The 14508-nt window shown below is 50.0% G+C and overlaps 1 protein-coding gene across 9 annotated transcripts in view; it reads right to left on the minus strand.

Moving 5' to 3' along the window:
- The window catches only part of Atp11a (ATPase phospholipid transporting 11A), a 107721-nt gene that overhangs the window by 31576 nt on the left and 61637 nt on the right, over window positions 1-14508 (minus strand). For 8 of the 9 annotated variants that reach the window (XR_007590863.1, XR_007590864.1, XM_050137458.1 and 5 more), the window contains exons 5-14: window positions 14073-14180; window positions 12843-12971; window positions 11805-11908; window positions 11525-11575; window positions 9385-9449; window positions 8721-8802; window positions 7292-7442; window positions 6207-6404; window positions 2876-3049; window positions 1351-1520 (exon numbers count right to left, since the gene is read on the minus strand). Coding sequence is in view for 7 of the 9 variants with exons in the window: in XM_050137458.1 (XP_049993415.1) it covers window positions 1351-1520; window positions 2876-3049; window positions 6207-6404; window positions 7292-7442; window positions 8721-8802; window positions 9385-9449; window positions 11525-11575; window positions 11805-11908; window positions 12843-12971; window positions 14073-14180 (1232 nt within the window). In the remaining 2 variants the exon portion in view is untranslated. The remainder of the gene's footprint in view (window positions 1-1350; window positions 1521-2875; window positions 3050-6206; window positions 6405-7291; window positions 7443-8720; window positions 8803-9384; window positions 9450-11524; window positions 11576-11804; window positions 11909-12842; window positions 12972-14072; window positions 14181-14508) is intronic. The other variant, XM_050137464.1, reaches the window with a different exon arrangement.

Here is a 14508-nt window from a genome sequence, read left to right on the forward strand (position 1 = left end):
CATTCTGGGCTTTTTAAAAAAAATAATTTAAAAAAATATAAATTATGTAGCCCTTGGCCAACCTAGTTATCTGACAGGATACAGGCCCATAGTGACTATTTGCAGTGATGCTGGCCCACGCTCCCTCTACTGTAAAAATGAATACCTCTAGCCATGAGGCACCTGCCAGGAGAGTAAAGGTCTGAACTTGAGTAGCTTTAATAAAAGATGGGACAGAACACACTAGCCCATCCGGCACCAACTACATTAGCAGTCAGGGGCTGGGCATATGGGAGAAGATGGCCACCTGCTCCACTGGGCACTGTCCTCAGCTGAGAGAAAGACCCCTGGAGGAGAAGAGCTCATGAACGGCGGGGCAGCCTGACCTGACTTTCCTACCTGCAGCAGTCATGGCTTCTCTCTATAAATCAATGGTCCTCAACTTTTCCAATACAGTTCTTCATGTTGTGGTGACCCCCAACCGTAAAATTATCTCACTGTTACTTCAAAACTGTAATTTTGCTACTGCTACGAATCATAATGTAAACATCTGATATGTGACCCCCCAAAGGGGTTGTGATCCACTGGTTGAGAACTATTGCTATAAATGCTTCTAAAACTAGCCTCAAGGGTCTTGAGGTGGTGGCATGCACGGTGCGTATGTGTGTGTGTGTACGTACGTACGTACTGGGGTGGCCTGCACACCTATTAAGGGCACTATCATTCACACATCTTTGCCACTACTTAAACTTTAGAGGAAAAGCAGATTTGCTTAGTCACAAGCCCGCTCACTACTCTGAGAGGTGACGTATGAAAATGTCCTCTCTGTTCTCGGTCTCTGAAGGCTGCACACATTGTTGGTGGCAGCACTGGGAGTTTGCTGGTCCCTAAGAACTGTGAGCTGAGAAGGTTAGTGATATCCCTGACCTGAAATTGTGTCACACGTCTGGAGTGTTTTTCTGGATGTCTGTGTCTCATGCCACACCTCACACAGCAGAAAGAACTCCAGGAAGACCCCCTCGTCAGTGTAAAAGTCCCGGGTGGAAAGACCCAACACAAAGAAAGAACAGTAACAGGCAGAGACTGCATCTAGCTGTTAGCTCTCCAGGTCAGGTGACAGGGAGAGCTGCAGAGAGTCGGCCTTGGTGCTTGGCATCTTGGGATCAAAAAAAAAGGCCTGGGGACGGGGCTCTGTCTAGACAGCAATACGCACAGAAAACACAGCAACAAGGGCTTATGTTGCTGACAGGAAAGCTACCTCCACAAAAAAATGCAAGGGCCCTGAGGTCACAATACAGAATTTTCTAGAATGACTCACCAGTTGGGTTGCAGACCCATTACTAACACTCTGAGACCAGCCGTCCGACTCACCTCTGCACACCTTCAACCAGGGCAACCTCATCAGGCGAGGACGATATATACACACAGGACTTTGAGTCTGGAGATTTCTGGGGACCATCGACATCGTCCCCAGGATCGTCATCCTTCACCTGGACGGTGTGGCACAGGCAGAGAGCCCTGAAAAACAGCTCCTCCCGCTCCTGTGGAGACAGTCAGGGAAACTGTAACACCTCTGCCTGCGATGGGGAAAATATGAAAGAGACAGCAGATTGGACAGGCCCACAAAACAGAGGCTAAGACCTCCCGGGGGTGGGGGGTGGGATTGTCATTAGCTTGTCTCAGTGGTTACAAAAGAGAAGCACGTGGGAGTCCTTCATGCTCCAGAGTTGCCATGGCAACTCATATAAGTATTAACAGGCAGTGAAGACTGAAAGAAGGGGTTTTGCTCACAATGACACTCCTAGGAAGCAGGAATGCATGGCTATAAACACTCAGGGATGGTCATGTCCTGTGGGGAAAATGTCACCTATGCAGTTGGCACACTCATTCCTGGACCCCCTACTCTCCAGGTCCTGGCCACAGCGCCTGTGTGGCAGGGGCAGTCTGCTACTGGCAAAGAGTGCTGCACTTCACATGACTTAATCTCCAGCTGTGTGCCTGCAGCCTGAAGCTCAGTCCTAATACAGCCCTGGAAGCAGATGCTAGGAGCCCCATGCTGAGCTGAAAAGAGTGCATGAGGTCACGGTGGGCTGACCCAGATCAGAGTTCAGCTTCCTCAGTGATGGCTACACCCTGTAGTCAGATTCCCGAGGTCCTCAGTAGCTGGGCAGCAGAGAGGCCAATGATAGGCTTCTCTGACAACCAATGTGGTGGGCGGGATTTGGGGTTGGTTTGGGAGGGTGTGGAGCTATGGCAGATCTCAGGATGGCCACGGGGCATCTACTCCTTCCTCTTTATTGAAAAAATGGTATCAATTGGAGCTCGCATTGAAGGGGTTCTGACTGTGAACTGTTCATCTGTCGTTAACAGGCCAGTGTTCTGCAGTCATGATTTACCCTTTGGTTACCACACAACTGGTGCTGGTTTGAACCTTGACCGGAGACACTAAGACCCGAGGCCATGGCACTCTAGTGTGTGTATGCATGTGTGTGAGCACAAGTGCATCATATATACACATGTATCTATGTGCATGTAAATACACTTGTGTCTACGTGTGTGCGCACATATCTGTATGCACATGCAAGTTGCACACATGCAAACTGTGTATATTCACACTATTCTCAGAATACTGCATGTCCTACTTATGCTGTTTTTTTTTCCCCTTCCTCCCAGGTCAATTCTATCAGAGGAATCACTGTCAAGACCTCGTGCCTCTTGGAAAGGGACACACCATGGTAGAGTCCAGCCATGACCTCACGAAGTCCTACAATGATGACTGACTTTGTCATACTGCCCACATGAGCGGGGCAGCTCGTGTGAGTGAGAGTGCCCCACCTACTCACATCCCTGATCATGAAGCACAGACACACCCTGCACCCCCAGGGCCTGAACCTACCCTTCCACTGACTCCTGGGGAAGAATCAATCATATCGATGCCGGAAGAGTCGGGAAGGACCTGCCCATTGCAGATGACATGAGGTACGTAGACGTGGCCCTCGATGCAGCACTCCTTGAAGGCCATGTTGTTCTCCGTAAGGGTGCCCGTCTTGTCTGTGAAAATGTACTCCACCTGAGGGTACCATACACTCAAGGTAAGACATGTAGGCAAGTGACAATTCTTAGCCCAAGCCTATTACAATCCTAGTGGGACAGGAACTTCTGAGAGTCTGTCCAGATAGATCCACTACCACGTGTGGGTACCCACAGCACCCCCTTCACCCACACAGGTGCCATTTCAGGGGAAGAGGCTCTCCCCTCCTCATACTGGTGACAAATACAAGACGGAACACAATGTGGCCTCACAGAACTTGGCCTCCAGGGAGCCAGGGCTCCAAGTGTCTGTGCAGCGCAGGATGAGGGGAGCCCTGACTCTCCTTAAGCAGGACGGCACAGATGAGAGAAGGAAGAACTTTCTCTACGGGGCTGAGAGGTTGAGGCTCCCAGGATGGGAAAAGGTTTAGAAGACAGAATACACACGAGGAAAAGGGCAGGTATCTGTGATTTACAGAGCTACTTTTAGGAAAGTCAGCTGTTATACAGAGGAATCCTCTCTTGAAAAACAAAACAACAAACAAAACAATTATATGTATGTGTGAGTGTTTGTGTATGGGTATACACACACGAGTTTAGATGCCTGTAGGAGCCAGAGAGTGTGTTGGATCCCTGGGAGCTGATATTTTAAGTGGCTGTGTGCTGACCTACAAGGGGACTGGTAACCAAACTTGGGACTCCTGAGAAAGCAGTTAAGTGTTCTAACTGCTGCGCCATCTATCCCGTCAAAACCCAGACACAAGTCCCACTATTTCTGTTGGCGAAAGACACAAAGGAAGCATGGCTATTGCTATTTTAGACAGGTCTGCGAGAGTCTTTAATCCTGGGGTCTGACATTAATGTTAGACTCCAGTGTGATGTGTTTGAGCTCATACCCTTCAACTTTACTGAATTTATTAGTTCTTTTTTAATTAATTTATTTTTTAAAAGAAAACAAACTATCTTTTTTCATTATACATACCAATCCAAGTTCTCCCTCCCTCCACACTCCCCATCCACTCCTCAGAGAGGGTAAGGCACACAGCTTTGGGGAAGGTTCAAGGCCCTCCCTACTATACCTAGGCCGAGCAAGGTGTCCATCCAAAAGAGAACAGGTTCCAAACAAGCCAGTACAAGCACTAGGGATAAATCCTGGTGCCACTGGCAGAGTTTTAATAGTTTCTTGTTGGTCTTCAGAGTTTTCTACAGCTCTGCAAACAGGAGCGATTTAACTTTCTTTTTCCCTGTTTGTGCATCTCCTCTCTCCTCCTCCTCTCCTGCGGCACCTTTCTGAGGAGCTGAGGAAGAGCAGGAGTCCTCTCCTGATCTTGCCGTCAAACCTAGAGGAAGTTTGACATTTCTTGATGGAGTGTGACGCTGGCTACAGGGCTGCTATATGTGACCTGTGTTGTGCTAGGATATGCCTTCTGCTCCTAACTTGCCACAGAACTCCACACCCTCTGTGTCTGTGGATGGTGCCTGGTCTGTTCGCTTCTCTGATGTGGTGTGGACACTGTCTAATGATCTGCGTGTGACGGCCGTCCTGGCAGGCCAGGGGTAAGCCCCACTGGATCGTGTCAAGTTCTGGTGCTGTTGCTAGTTTGCATCAGTGCCCACTGAGGACACTGGTGATCAAAGGCATGAGCTGCCCTGCTAGGCACAGACTGTTCACTCATCCACCTGTAGCACACGACACAGGCAGAGACGGCAGAGACTCCACACCTAACTCCTAGGATGCTGGGAAAGCCTTTCCAGCCTCAGCTCCTCCTCCATATGACAGGGATGGGAGGGTCACACAGGAAAATGTGCAAAGCCCCTGAATGAGGTCTACTTGGAAGGCAGTCATTTCTGCTTCAGACACAGACACTGGCTGGTAGGCAGTGTCTGTTTCACAGACAGAACTGCCATCTTGCACTGCAAGATGTACAGGGAGGCACTGGGCACCAGGTGAAACCACTGCTTTGGGGAGGCACTGACTGGTCCTGACCCCAGTGGCCCAGCACACTGAACACAGGCTGCAGCCTGCCTTGCTCAGGACAGGACAGTTGAATTCTGTGATTCTGTGATGGACTCCAGGTTGGGAGAGACATCCTGTCCCAGGGCATCCCTGGACATTGCCCTAAACTAATTTCTAAAGAACAGACCAATGCGTTACGCAGGAGGTGGGGCATGAAATACCCTGGAGGAACACATCAGAAAGCTGGAACTCTGACAGGCAGTGCCCTCTGCAGTAACAGAGGCTTTCCCCAAGGCAGGTGGGGACATGTGCCTGTCAGTCTAGACTGTTTACATGGTATTACTAGGCAACTGCAGGGCAGGTCCAATTCAAATGGATGATTTATTTAATGAATTGCCACATGCCAAAAGGCCTTTCTGGTGACGTAAGGATGGGAAAAGGTCAGAGACTCCCCATGAGGCTGGATGAGATGGAAGGAACCATTCTTTCCTATACAGCAACACAGAGGTCCGCAGTCAGCAGACTGAGTGTGTGCCAGCCCCAGCCCTCTCTTACTCTGAGGGACCCTGCTGGCCTCACAGAGAGCACAGGCAACAGCTGTGGTGTGCATGAGCGCTGTCCTCGCGAGGGGAGGCCCTGCATGGCTGTCCCAGATGCTGTGACTGTCGGCTCACATCCGCTGTCTCGTTCTGCACTGCTCTGGAAATCACAGCGCAGACCACGCAGGACTCCCTGGTTCTGAGCTAAAGGACTATGGTCCTGCAGACCACACATTCATTAACTCAACAACACACCGCCCCAGGAAAATGCCCCAAGTTTCTGTTTGCTCCTCCTGCTTGCTGTGAGGTGAAGGGAGCAGGGCCGTGAGAGTGGCCTCCCACCACGCTCTGTATTCTTCTAGCTACGAAGCCCAGGATAAGTGAGCAAGCCCTGGGACTGTGCTTACTCCTCTCAGCTAGGGCAATCATCACTTTTTCACATGATAAAGTTAAAAGAAGCTTATTGACTGTTATTACGTAAACCAAGTTTAAAAAGATACACTCAGGAAAAACAAAACCACTGTCAGTGTATTTCCACTGCTGCCCTTACGTCTGATTTTCACCATTGCAGCATATCTACAGGCCGAGTGCAAGACCTGCATGAACTGCCAGTAATCAGGGAGAGCCCAGACCACTAAGGGCATAGTCAATTAGCCTTAGGAGGGCTAAGAAAGCAGGCAGAGTCTCTAGAAGATACCTACCTGTCCCAACTCCTCGTTTAGATCAGACGTGTTAACCAGAGGCCCTTCCCCCATTTCCTCATCAAACATGTCTTCATCCCAGGTGATGAAGTAGGAGCCAAGGAACTTCTGCATCTCCACTGTGACATACATGGACACCGGGATGATGTAATTGAAGAGGACCATGAAGGCCAGGAAGTCGGTGAAGGCCCTGAGAAACTGAGAGCATTGACTGCATAAGGAAGCGGCAGGTCACATGGAAGGGACAGGAAACCTCAGATTGTCAGCTCCTACCCCAGTCAGGTAAGTAAACACAAGCACTTTCACCCACAGACAAAGACCCACTGGGAACCGCTGTCTGTCATGTCTTGCTGAGGTCTGTGCTGGTGGAGAGATGGGGAGGGACAGGGACAGAAGCTCACACTAACCACACCGTCAGGGATGTGGAGAGGCCATGCTAAGTAGGGCCCAACGGGAATGCCACTTTTGAGTACTCATGATGTCCTTCTGTAACTAACAATTCTCAAACTTAGGATGAGATGGGACCTTGCTATATAGTGACTTTCTCTTCAAACTCACGATCCCCAGTCTCCGCCTTTCTCTGGGATTACAGGCAAGCCCGCCACACTCAGCTCTGGGGGACTTCTCTGTATAGTTCACTCCTCTTTGAGGCTATTAGGGAGAGGTGATCTGTCAGACGGAACACAGCATCATGCAGGGTCTGTGCTTGCACACAGGGCTACATTTGCACCGGCCCTGATGTGGTATCAGTGCATATAGCTCTGCTCTGAGGCCAGAGCCTTTTGTCCCCAACTTACCATAAAAAGCAGCATTTATCTCAATGATATGCTGAGTTTTGAAAATACCAAAATGATTTTGGTCCTTTACACATTTCTTCCCAGGCTTGTCCATTCTACTACCCAAGGACAGCAGGCAGCTCCCACCTGCCTACACCAGGTGCCAGTGATGGCCTCTGTCCTAACCTGGGAAAAGGCTCCATTCTGCCTGAAGCAAATCTGCCTTTGTAGTTTCCTGGTGCCATCTTTTTTTTTTTGTGCCAATGGCCTAAGGGCCACCTCCCTCACACAAGGGAAGTGCTTCCATACCAGATTCCGCTGGCGCTCGGACTCGGTCTTCTGGTTGTACCATGGCTCATCTCGGAAGGGCTCACTCTGCCACACGTACTTCAGCACCGTGTTGATCAGGGCCTTGCTCACCAGGATGCAGAGGTACACGATCAGGAATGTATTCATCGACCTACAGGGAAACAGCCCAGCCTTCAGATGTCGCTCCTGGTCCTTCCTCACCATGAAGGGACAGCACAGGCACTCAGCAATGCCCTGGAGGGCACTGTCCAGCCTGACCCAGGAAGATGAAACTCCAGCTCGTTCACAGCCACCTTTGCCAATGCAGGACCAGAGCCATGGGAGGAGAGGAAAAGATACATGCTGCCACATGGCTGATGAACCTCTCCTGAGGTTCCTGAACCATGGGAACACAGCCAGAGTCAGCTTAGAGCTTGGTGATTCTCACTCTAGGGTGAGCAAGAAGTGAGTACCAGAGAAGTGCCTGAGGCTGGAACACGGCTGTACTGAATCAAGGTGATTTTCACTGTCTTCTTCTGAAGCGCATGCATCACACCCAGATGTCTGCAAGCAAAGCATCCTCGCTGATGGAAAGCCCATCCCCATTCTCACACTTAACATGGCCACAGACAGGCCCAGGGATGGCACCCCTAGCGTCCCTGCCAGTGTCCTACTCCTGGGAATGAACTAGCTCCCGCTGCTTCACACTGTGACATGGAGGCCGTCCACACCAAGCAAGGGGCAGAGACGACAAAACCTCAGACTCTACTTTCTCTTAAGCCTAATCTCGTTATGGCAGTTGTCAGGGCTTTACTGTCTAATGGAAAATATTCACTCTGCTCACAGTGACCTCAGTAAACCACATCGGGACACACTTGGCTCCTATCAAGTCCCTGGGATGGAAGGGGCTGAGTATGACCCCCATTTTGAAGTTTGCCTGAATCAATGGCTGGGGATATGAGGCACCTGTGATTGATCTAAAACTAGAACTTGGGGGAAAGACTTACAGGTAGTGTGTTAGCAGAGAAATGGGTGAGGCCATTTATCTCACTGGGAGAAAAGCAAGAAAATCTCCCAAGTAATGGGCTCTGTGGTTAGCAGCTCCAGTCCCTGCAGGAGTGGGCCCCTAGGACACTGTGGGCCCCCTGAGGATGCTGTGGGTACCCCGAGGATGCTGTGGGTCCCCCAGGATACTGTGAGTCCCCTAAGGATGCTGAGTCCCCTGAGGACACTGTGGGTCCCCCGAAGATGCTGTGGGTCCCCCAGGATACTGTGAGTCCCCCAAGGATGCTCTGGGTCCCTGGAGAATGCTGTAGGTCCCCTGAGGACACTGTGGGTCCCCCAAGGATGCTTGGGCTTTCCAGGACACTGTGGGTCCCACAAGGGCACTGCAGCATCTACGGGGACCAGTGATGGCTAGAAAGTGATGGCAGCAGGGGAGTGGCCTTACTTTTCCACAGCAGATCTCTTTTGGGACTTGGACTGATAGTTCAGAGCCATCTTGGTCTCCATGCCTGTGTAGATAGCCACACCTGGAAGCAGAAGAGTCTGTGAGAAGCCCATGCTCTGGAGAAAAGGATGCTCACACAAACAGGTCACATCTCCAACTTAACCAGGAAGTGAGCTTCTCAAGGAAGCTGGATTCCTCACACTCAGGAGTCCTGTGTAAGATCCAATCTTCACATTATATTCTTCAGTCCAAATACTAATATACTGGGTGATCAGGCAGCAGGGCATAGTGTATATTTCAAAAGTTATTTCAGTCAATTAAAACAGGAAACAGTGCACTGTCAATGGGAGGTATTAACAGCGACAAGCAGATTTAGAGAACTCTCCTGCATTACAATGCTTGGTGAATATCTTCCTGGATATAGCTTCACGTTCCTGAGTCATGAACTGAGGAGGTCCTTAACAAGCAAGTCACGATCTTCACTGTCATGGCTCGTGGGTTCAGATTATACCACAACACTCATCTCTTAGCAGGTCACCCCGCACCAAGTCTGTTGTATGTTAAGGCATCTAGTGGTCTCTCAGGGTGATGTAGAGTTTAGTTTGCTAAGTGTGTCCTAGATTTTGGAAATGATTACCAGTGGTTGGCAAATTAAAATATTTACCAAAGATCTTCTCCGTGTTTTTGAGTGTGGCGCCTCTGAGAAGCAGGTTTTCTGATCCTAATGGCCTGGAAGATAAGGAGACCAGAAGTGGTGGGATGCAAGACTGAAAACCAATTCAATCATCCTAAGAGGAAGCAGTGTAAATGTGGATTTGCTCACACTGAGATCACCAAAGTCTACCTGCACAGACTCCTCTGAGGGGGAGACACTGCCTGCTGGATTGTTTCTAGTCTCGTTTTCCTGGCCTGTCACTCACAGAGGCTGGAGCTTCACGGTGGCATCTGAAAGGCCTCAAGGAAGCAGGACACCCTACTCTCAAATAACCAGGAGCCGGAATGCTTCAGTGACATTTCCACAAGAAGTCACAGACAGAGTCTTCAGATAGCGTCCCTACCACCAGCAACACCTAGATGTGAAAATGGTACCCAGACCAACTACAAAAGAGATCTGAGGGCAGGGCCAGCAGCCCTCTCCCAACACACCTCTAGTGTGAGGGTGGCTGGGCTGCGGGACCTCCAGATGTTCTGAAAAGGCTAAAACCTGGAGTTTCACTCCTCCTTCAGCTGGTTCTCTCCCATCCTTAGGACTAGGAGACTCCTCCTTAGTGTAAGCACATTTTCAAGTATGAACGGAGGCTGGGCCTCTGGGGCCTCTGTGGTGGAAGTTCAGACACTTAAATTACCCACAGATAGTAGTGTGAGCCTTTCTTCTAAGCAGCGAGGGGAATTCAAAGCAGCTGAACTAAATGTGTGAATCCTACTGCTGCATCCTAGTGACCCCCCCTGTTTATCAGAGAGCAGCACATCCTAGTGACCCCTGGGGAACAGAGAGAAGAGCATCCCAGTGTGTCAGAGAAGAGCTCTATCTGTTCTTTAGGGCAGAAATGAACACACAGAATATCACACCCTTGGTGGGGCCAGTGTGTTTGGCCAACGTGGTTCAGGATGTGCCTGAGGACGCCAGGGAGGAAGGGGCTGTAAGCTACTCGGGCTCCTCCCTGAGGTGGTTGGCAGGCAGCAGGCAGGTCCTTTAGTCTGACAGTCATTGACAACAGCTCCCCGGCTGCTGGGGGCTGTCGGCTTCTGTTAGTAACTTGCTTACAGTTCATGTTATAAATGTTAATTAAAACAATGGCCTCACCTTAAATGGTCTCAGACAGCTCTAAATATAATGTACTTGACAAAATACTTTGCTTCTAGTGTGGACAGACTGAAGAAGAAATATAATCAAATGGACTAGGAATTTGAATGGGGGATCAACAAAAGCAAACATTTTCTTCCTGTTTATATTATTTCCAATATTTATAAATACCTTAAAAATCCAAATAACAAACAAACAGGCCTGATGTCGAAAGGCTGAGCTAAAGCTAGTATTAAAACACAAAGTGCATGAGGACCACGGTCCCCAGCTTGGGCCACAGCTTCAGCTCAGTGTGAAGCTCAGGGTCCATAGCCCCCTCAGTTTTGCTGATGGTCAGGAGAACCTTATCTGCTCTTTCATCCTAAACAAAATCAGCTCTCCACACTGTCTAGTTTCCAAAGCAGTAAAAAACTCCTCTTTGAAAACTAAAGTTATGCTCCCACCCTACTCCGAGTAAATGCCCTACTAACCTGCTGATAGATGGTGCCCACAAAGCCAGGACAAGAGCCTGAATGGTGGCACCAGACTGTGATCCAGCTATTCAGGGGGCTGAGGCAGGAGGATCCAGTGCTCAAGGCCTTTCTAGCTAGTAGCAAAAATAAGTAACACAAAGAAAAAATAACCACAAAAACACATGCTAAGAAGCGCCACAGGCCGTTCCTTAAAGCACCTGCTCACGGCGTCCCACGAGGGACGGGCCAGCTACGGAGACTCCAGTGATGTTACTGTGTGGGGAACTGTGACTGGTATGTAAAATGAAAAAAAAAAACCCTTTTAAATAAAAAATTTAAATAAAAAAACAACCATCCACGGGCTTCACTGCATCGACAGGCGCAGACAGAACTACGCAGACAGAACCCCAGTCAACATGGGAGAGGGGATTTGCTGATGACACAGGGCCCTGCCTTCTGAACAGGCGACGTGGAAGAACTCATCAAAGAATGAACACCTAACTAACATAACAGCAAGAGGAATGAGGCCTGGACTCCCAGAAACTCACCTCACCACAGGGTCGTTCAGGTCGTTGTAAACATTGATGCGCCCCACAAACCTGGCAACAGAAAAGCTCACTTTGTTACTCACAGGAGCAGTGGGGCCCCCAGTCTGCACCACAGCCACGCAGCTCTTCCTCCTTTCTTATCTCCCTTCTCTGCTGCTCCACCCACGGCCTAGAGGACATTTCCTAACTGGAAGGTAAAGAGCGCAGGCTTCCTTCTGTGCAGCTACTACAACATCTTCAGCTGCGCACCCACTCCTGCGGGTCAGTGTGCTCCGCTTACTTGTAGAGGTCGGGCTGTGGCTGTTCACACTCGATGGTGGCGTGCAATCCGTCCACATCTTCCTCTGTGTGGAAGCCCTTGGTGTCTTGCACTGCGTAGTGAGTCTGCGGGTGGAGAGGAACCATGAGCTACCCCAACCTCATTCCACCTGGCCTCTGGCGCCCATCCCAGACTCTCGTCTTCATGTGCACTGTAAGCTCTACTGTGAGCCTAGGTGAGGGCTACAGAAAGATGAGCCTCTGCTACGGCTTGACCTGGTGAGGAACTCCTCATGCTTCCCCAGAATCCTCATCTTAAAGCAGCAGGACCAAGGGCAAGCCTGGGACTCCTTTACACCTGATACTTGATGTGCCTGCCCTGGTAAGAGCTATCAATCGCTGACATGCCCCTCCTCTTTTAGGCCAAGTGCTATTGTTTCTAGGAGGTACCAAGAGCAGCCATTGGTTTCATTTTCCAAGTTCTGCTACCAATTGTCCTCCTATCATTGTTCCCATGCAGCTGTTCAGCTATTTGGACCAGAAGGTCCCTCAAATCTGAACTAAGTATGCGCCAACATCCCCAGGAGGTTGCTAGGTCACTGGTGTCAGGCCACCCTTCAGAACCCAGCGTAGTGGGTCTGAGCAGGAGGCCTAAGAACTGCATTTCTAAGAAGATACCAGCGAACACTGTGTTGCTGTTCAGGGCCACATGGTCTAGCTAGCACCTGTGGGGAAGGAAGAAGAGGGAAGGGAGGGGGAGAGGAGAGGAAAGAGGTGTGCCAGCGGCTTCCAGGGAAGGCACCCCTGCATTTCTGCTGTATTTCTAGTGATAAGTACTGGAGTGGTGGTGTGACTGAGAGCAAGTGGACAGGTGACCATACATCACCATTTAAGTCATTCAAGCACTCGCGATGTGTTGAGAATTTGGGAATCTCCCACCCCACCCCCACAGAGAACTCCATAACCATAGATATGCTTAGTCTGCACCCAGGATGTCACATCTGTGGCCAAAGCCCAGTCTGCTAAGACCCCGAGTTGCACCCAAACCCGGGAACGTTACTTTATGGCTCGACTCTCCATCTAGGCTGGCGGTGGTGACATGGCAGGTCCCATCTGCCCGGTTGCTGGAGAGAAAGATCAGGTCACAGGGAAAGGTCTCATCTTCTTTCACCATGACAATGTCCCCAACCTGCGGGATACAGAGAGAGCGGTCACTGAGAGGCCACGTTTGTGTGACAGCTCACTCTGGACTGGAACTCACTCTCCTATTGTATCCAGAGGGTGCTAAGACACCATCATGGTGCCTTATGGGATGACAACATGATTCTAGGCAAGACCCATGCCGAGGCTTTCTGTCCAGCCAAAGCCTTTCTGGGTCCCGTGGGCCACTGAAGACCAGAGCAGCTGTAGGGAACACCAGGAAAAACTGTCACAATGAAAGCAGAGAAAAATCCAACAGAAGGGAAGGCTCTCCTGGAAGCAGTAGTACATGAAAGGGTATTTATGCATCAAACATGTTTAAAATAAACGTGTACACAGCCACATATCAATAGATCAGGAAGTGGAATGGGGCTAGCAAGCACACACGTGTCTTTGATCCTTGTGGGTTGGGTGCTGTGACCACATCCTGAGACACCTTCTGACCTCAAGCTCAACAGCTGGCTGGTGTCAGGCTGGGGAAAAGTTCATCCTATACCAGGGTGGGCTGAACTCTCTGGCTGGGGCAGACTACTATCCGGGATATGGTCAGGACAGATAGCAGAGCTGCCTAAGAGCGAGGGGGTGGAGTGGGGGGAGACTTGGGCATGGGAGGAGTACCAGGAGGAAGAGAGACAGGAAGAGAATTAGTCCAAATTTACACTCAGATGACGGCTGAAGCCAGAGCTGGGCTGTGACCCAGAGACAAGGGTGAAAAGCCATCCTCTGTCTGCACATACACAAGGGCTTTCAAGTGGCCAGCACAGGCAGAAAGCAAGCTGCTCCAACGATTTAAACCACTCAAACATTCAGCGGAATGAGACAGGGCAGTGTGGCTACACCTGCTTTGAAAAGTCACTTTAAAAATGATTCTGAGAATGCCGGGCGGTGGTGGCGCATGCCTTTAATCCCAGCACTCGGGAGGCAGAGGCAGGCGGATCTCTGTGAGTTCGAGGCCAGCCTGGTCTACAAGAGCTAGTTCCAGGACAGGAACCAAAAAGCTACGGAGAAACCCTGTCTCAAAAAATCCAAAAAAAAAAAAATGACTCTGAGAAACACTGGTGAACCAGGCAGATGCGGACATGCCACTTACTCTCAGCTTCCGACTCTGCTTCCGGACCAGCTTGCCATGCTGAATGAAGTGCACAGGACACTGGTTCATGGCATTGTCTGCCTTGTGGCGAAGCCAGTCTTCATAACCCTAAAGCCAAACAGGGAGAGAAGATATGTTTGAAGTAATTATGGCAAAGTATGGTCTAGCCTGGGGTTTCCTCACATCTCTGGTCCTTATGGCTGGTCATTATCACACCAACTATGTTTCTGCAGTTAAAACAGATAAAATCTTTGTATGTAGACTTCCATAGAAACCCAGGACCTATCCTTGGGAAAAGTTCCTCCACAGGAAACGTCTCAGTCAAAAGTTGAGCCAGGCTACATGATTCTGCAATGACAAAGTCCCCACAGTGCTTGGCAGTCGTCCCCAGGTACTGATGGTGTCTGCTAACCAAGTTCACCCCACCTGCTCTGCG

The sequence above is a fragment of the Alexandromys fortis genome, unplaced genomic scaffold (assembly GCF_014885135.2).
Source record: "Alexandromys fortis isolate MF-2015 unplaced genomic scaffold, M_Fortis_MF-2015_v1.1 scaffold_3, whole genome shotgun sequence".
NCBI lineage: Eukaryota > Metazoa > Chordata > Mammalia > Rodentia > Cricetidae > Alexandromys > Alexandromys fortis.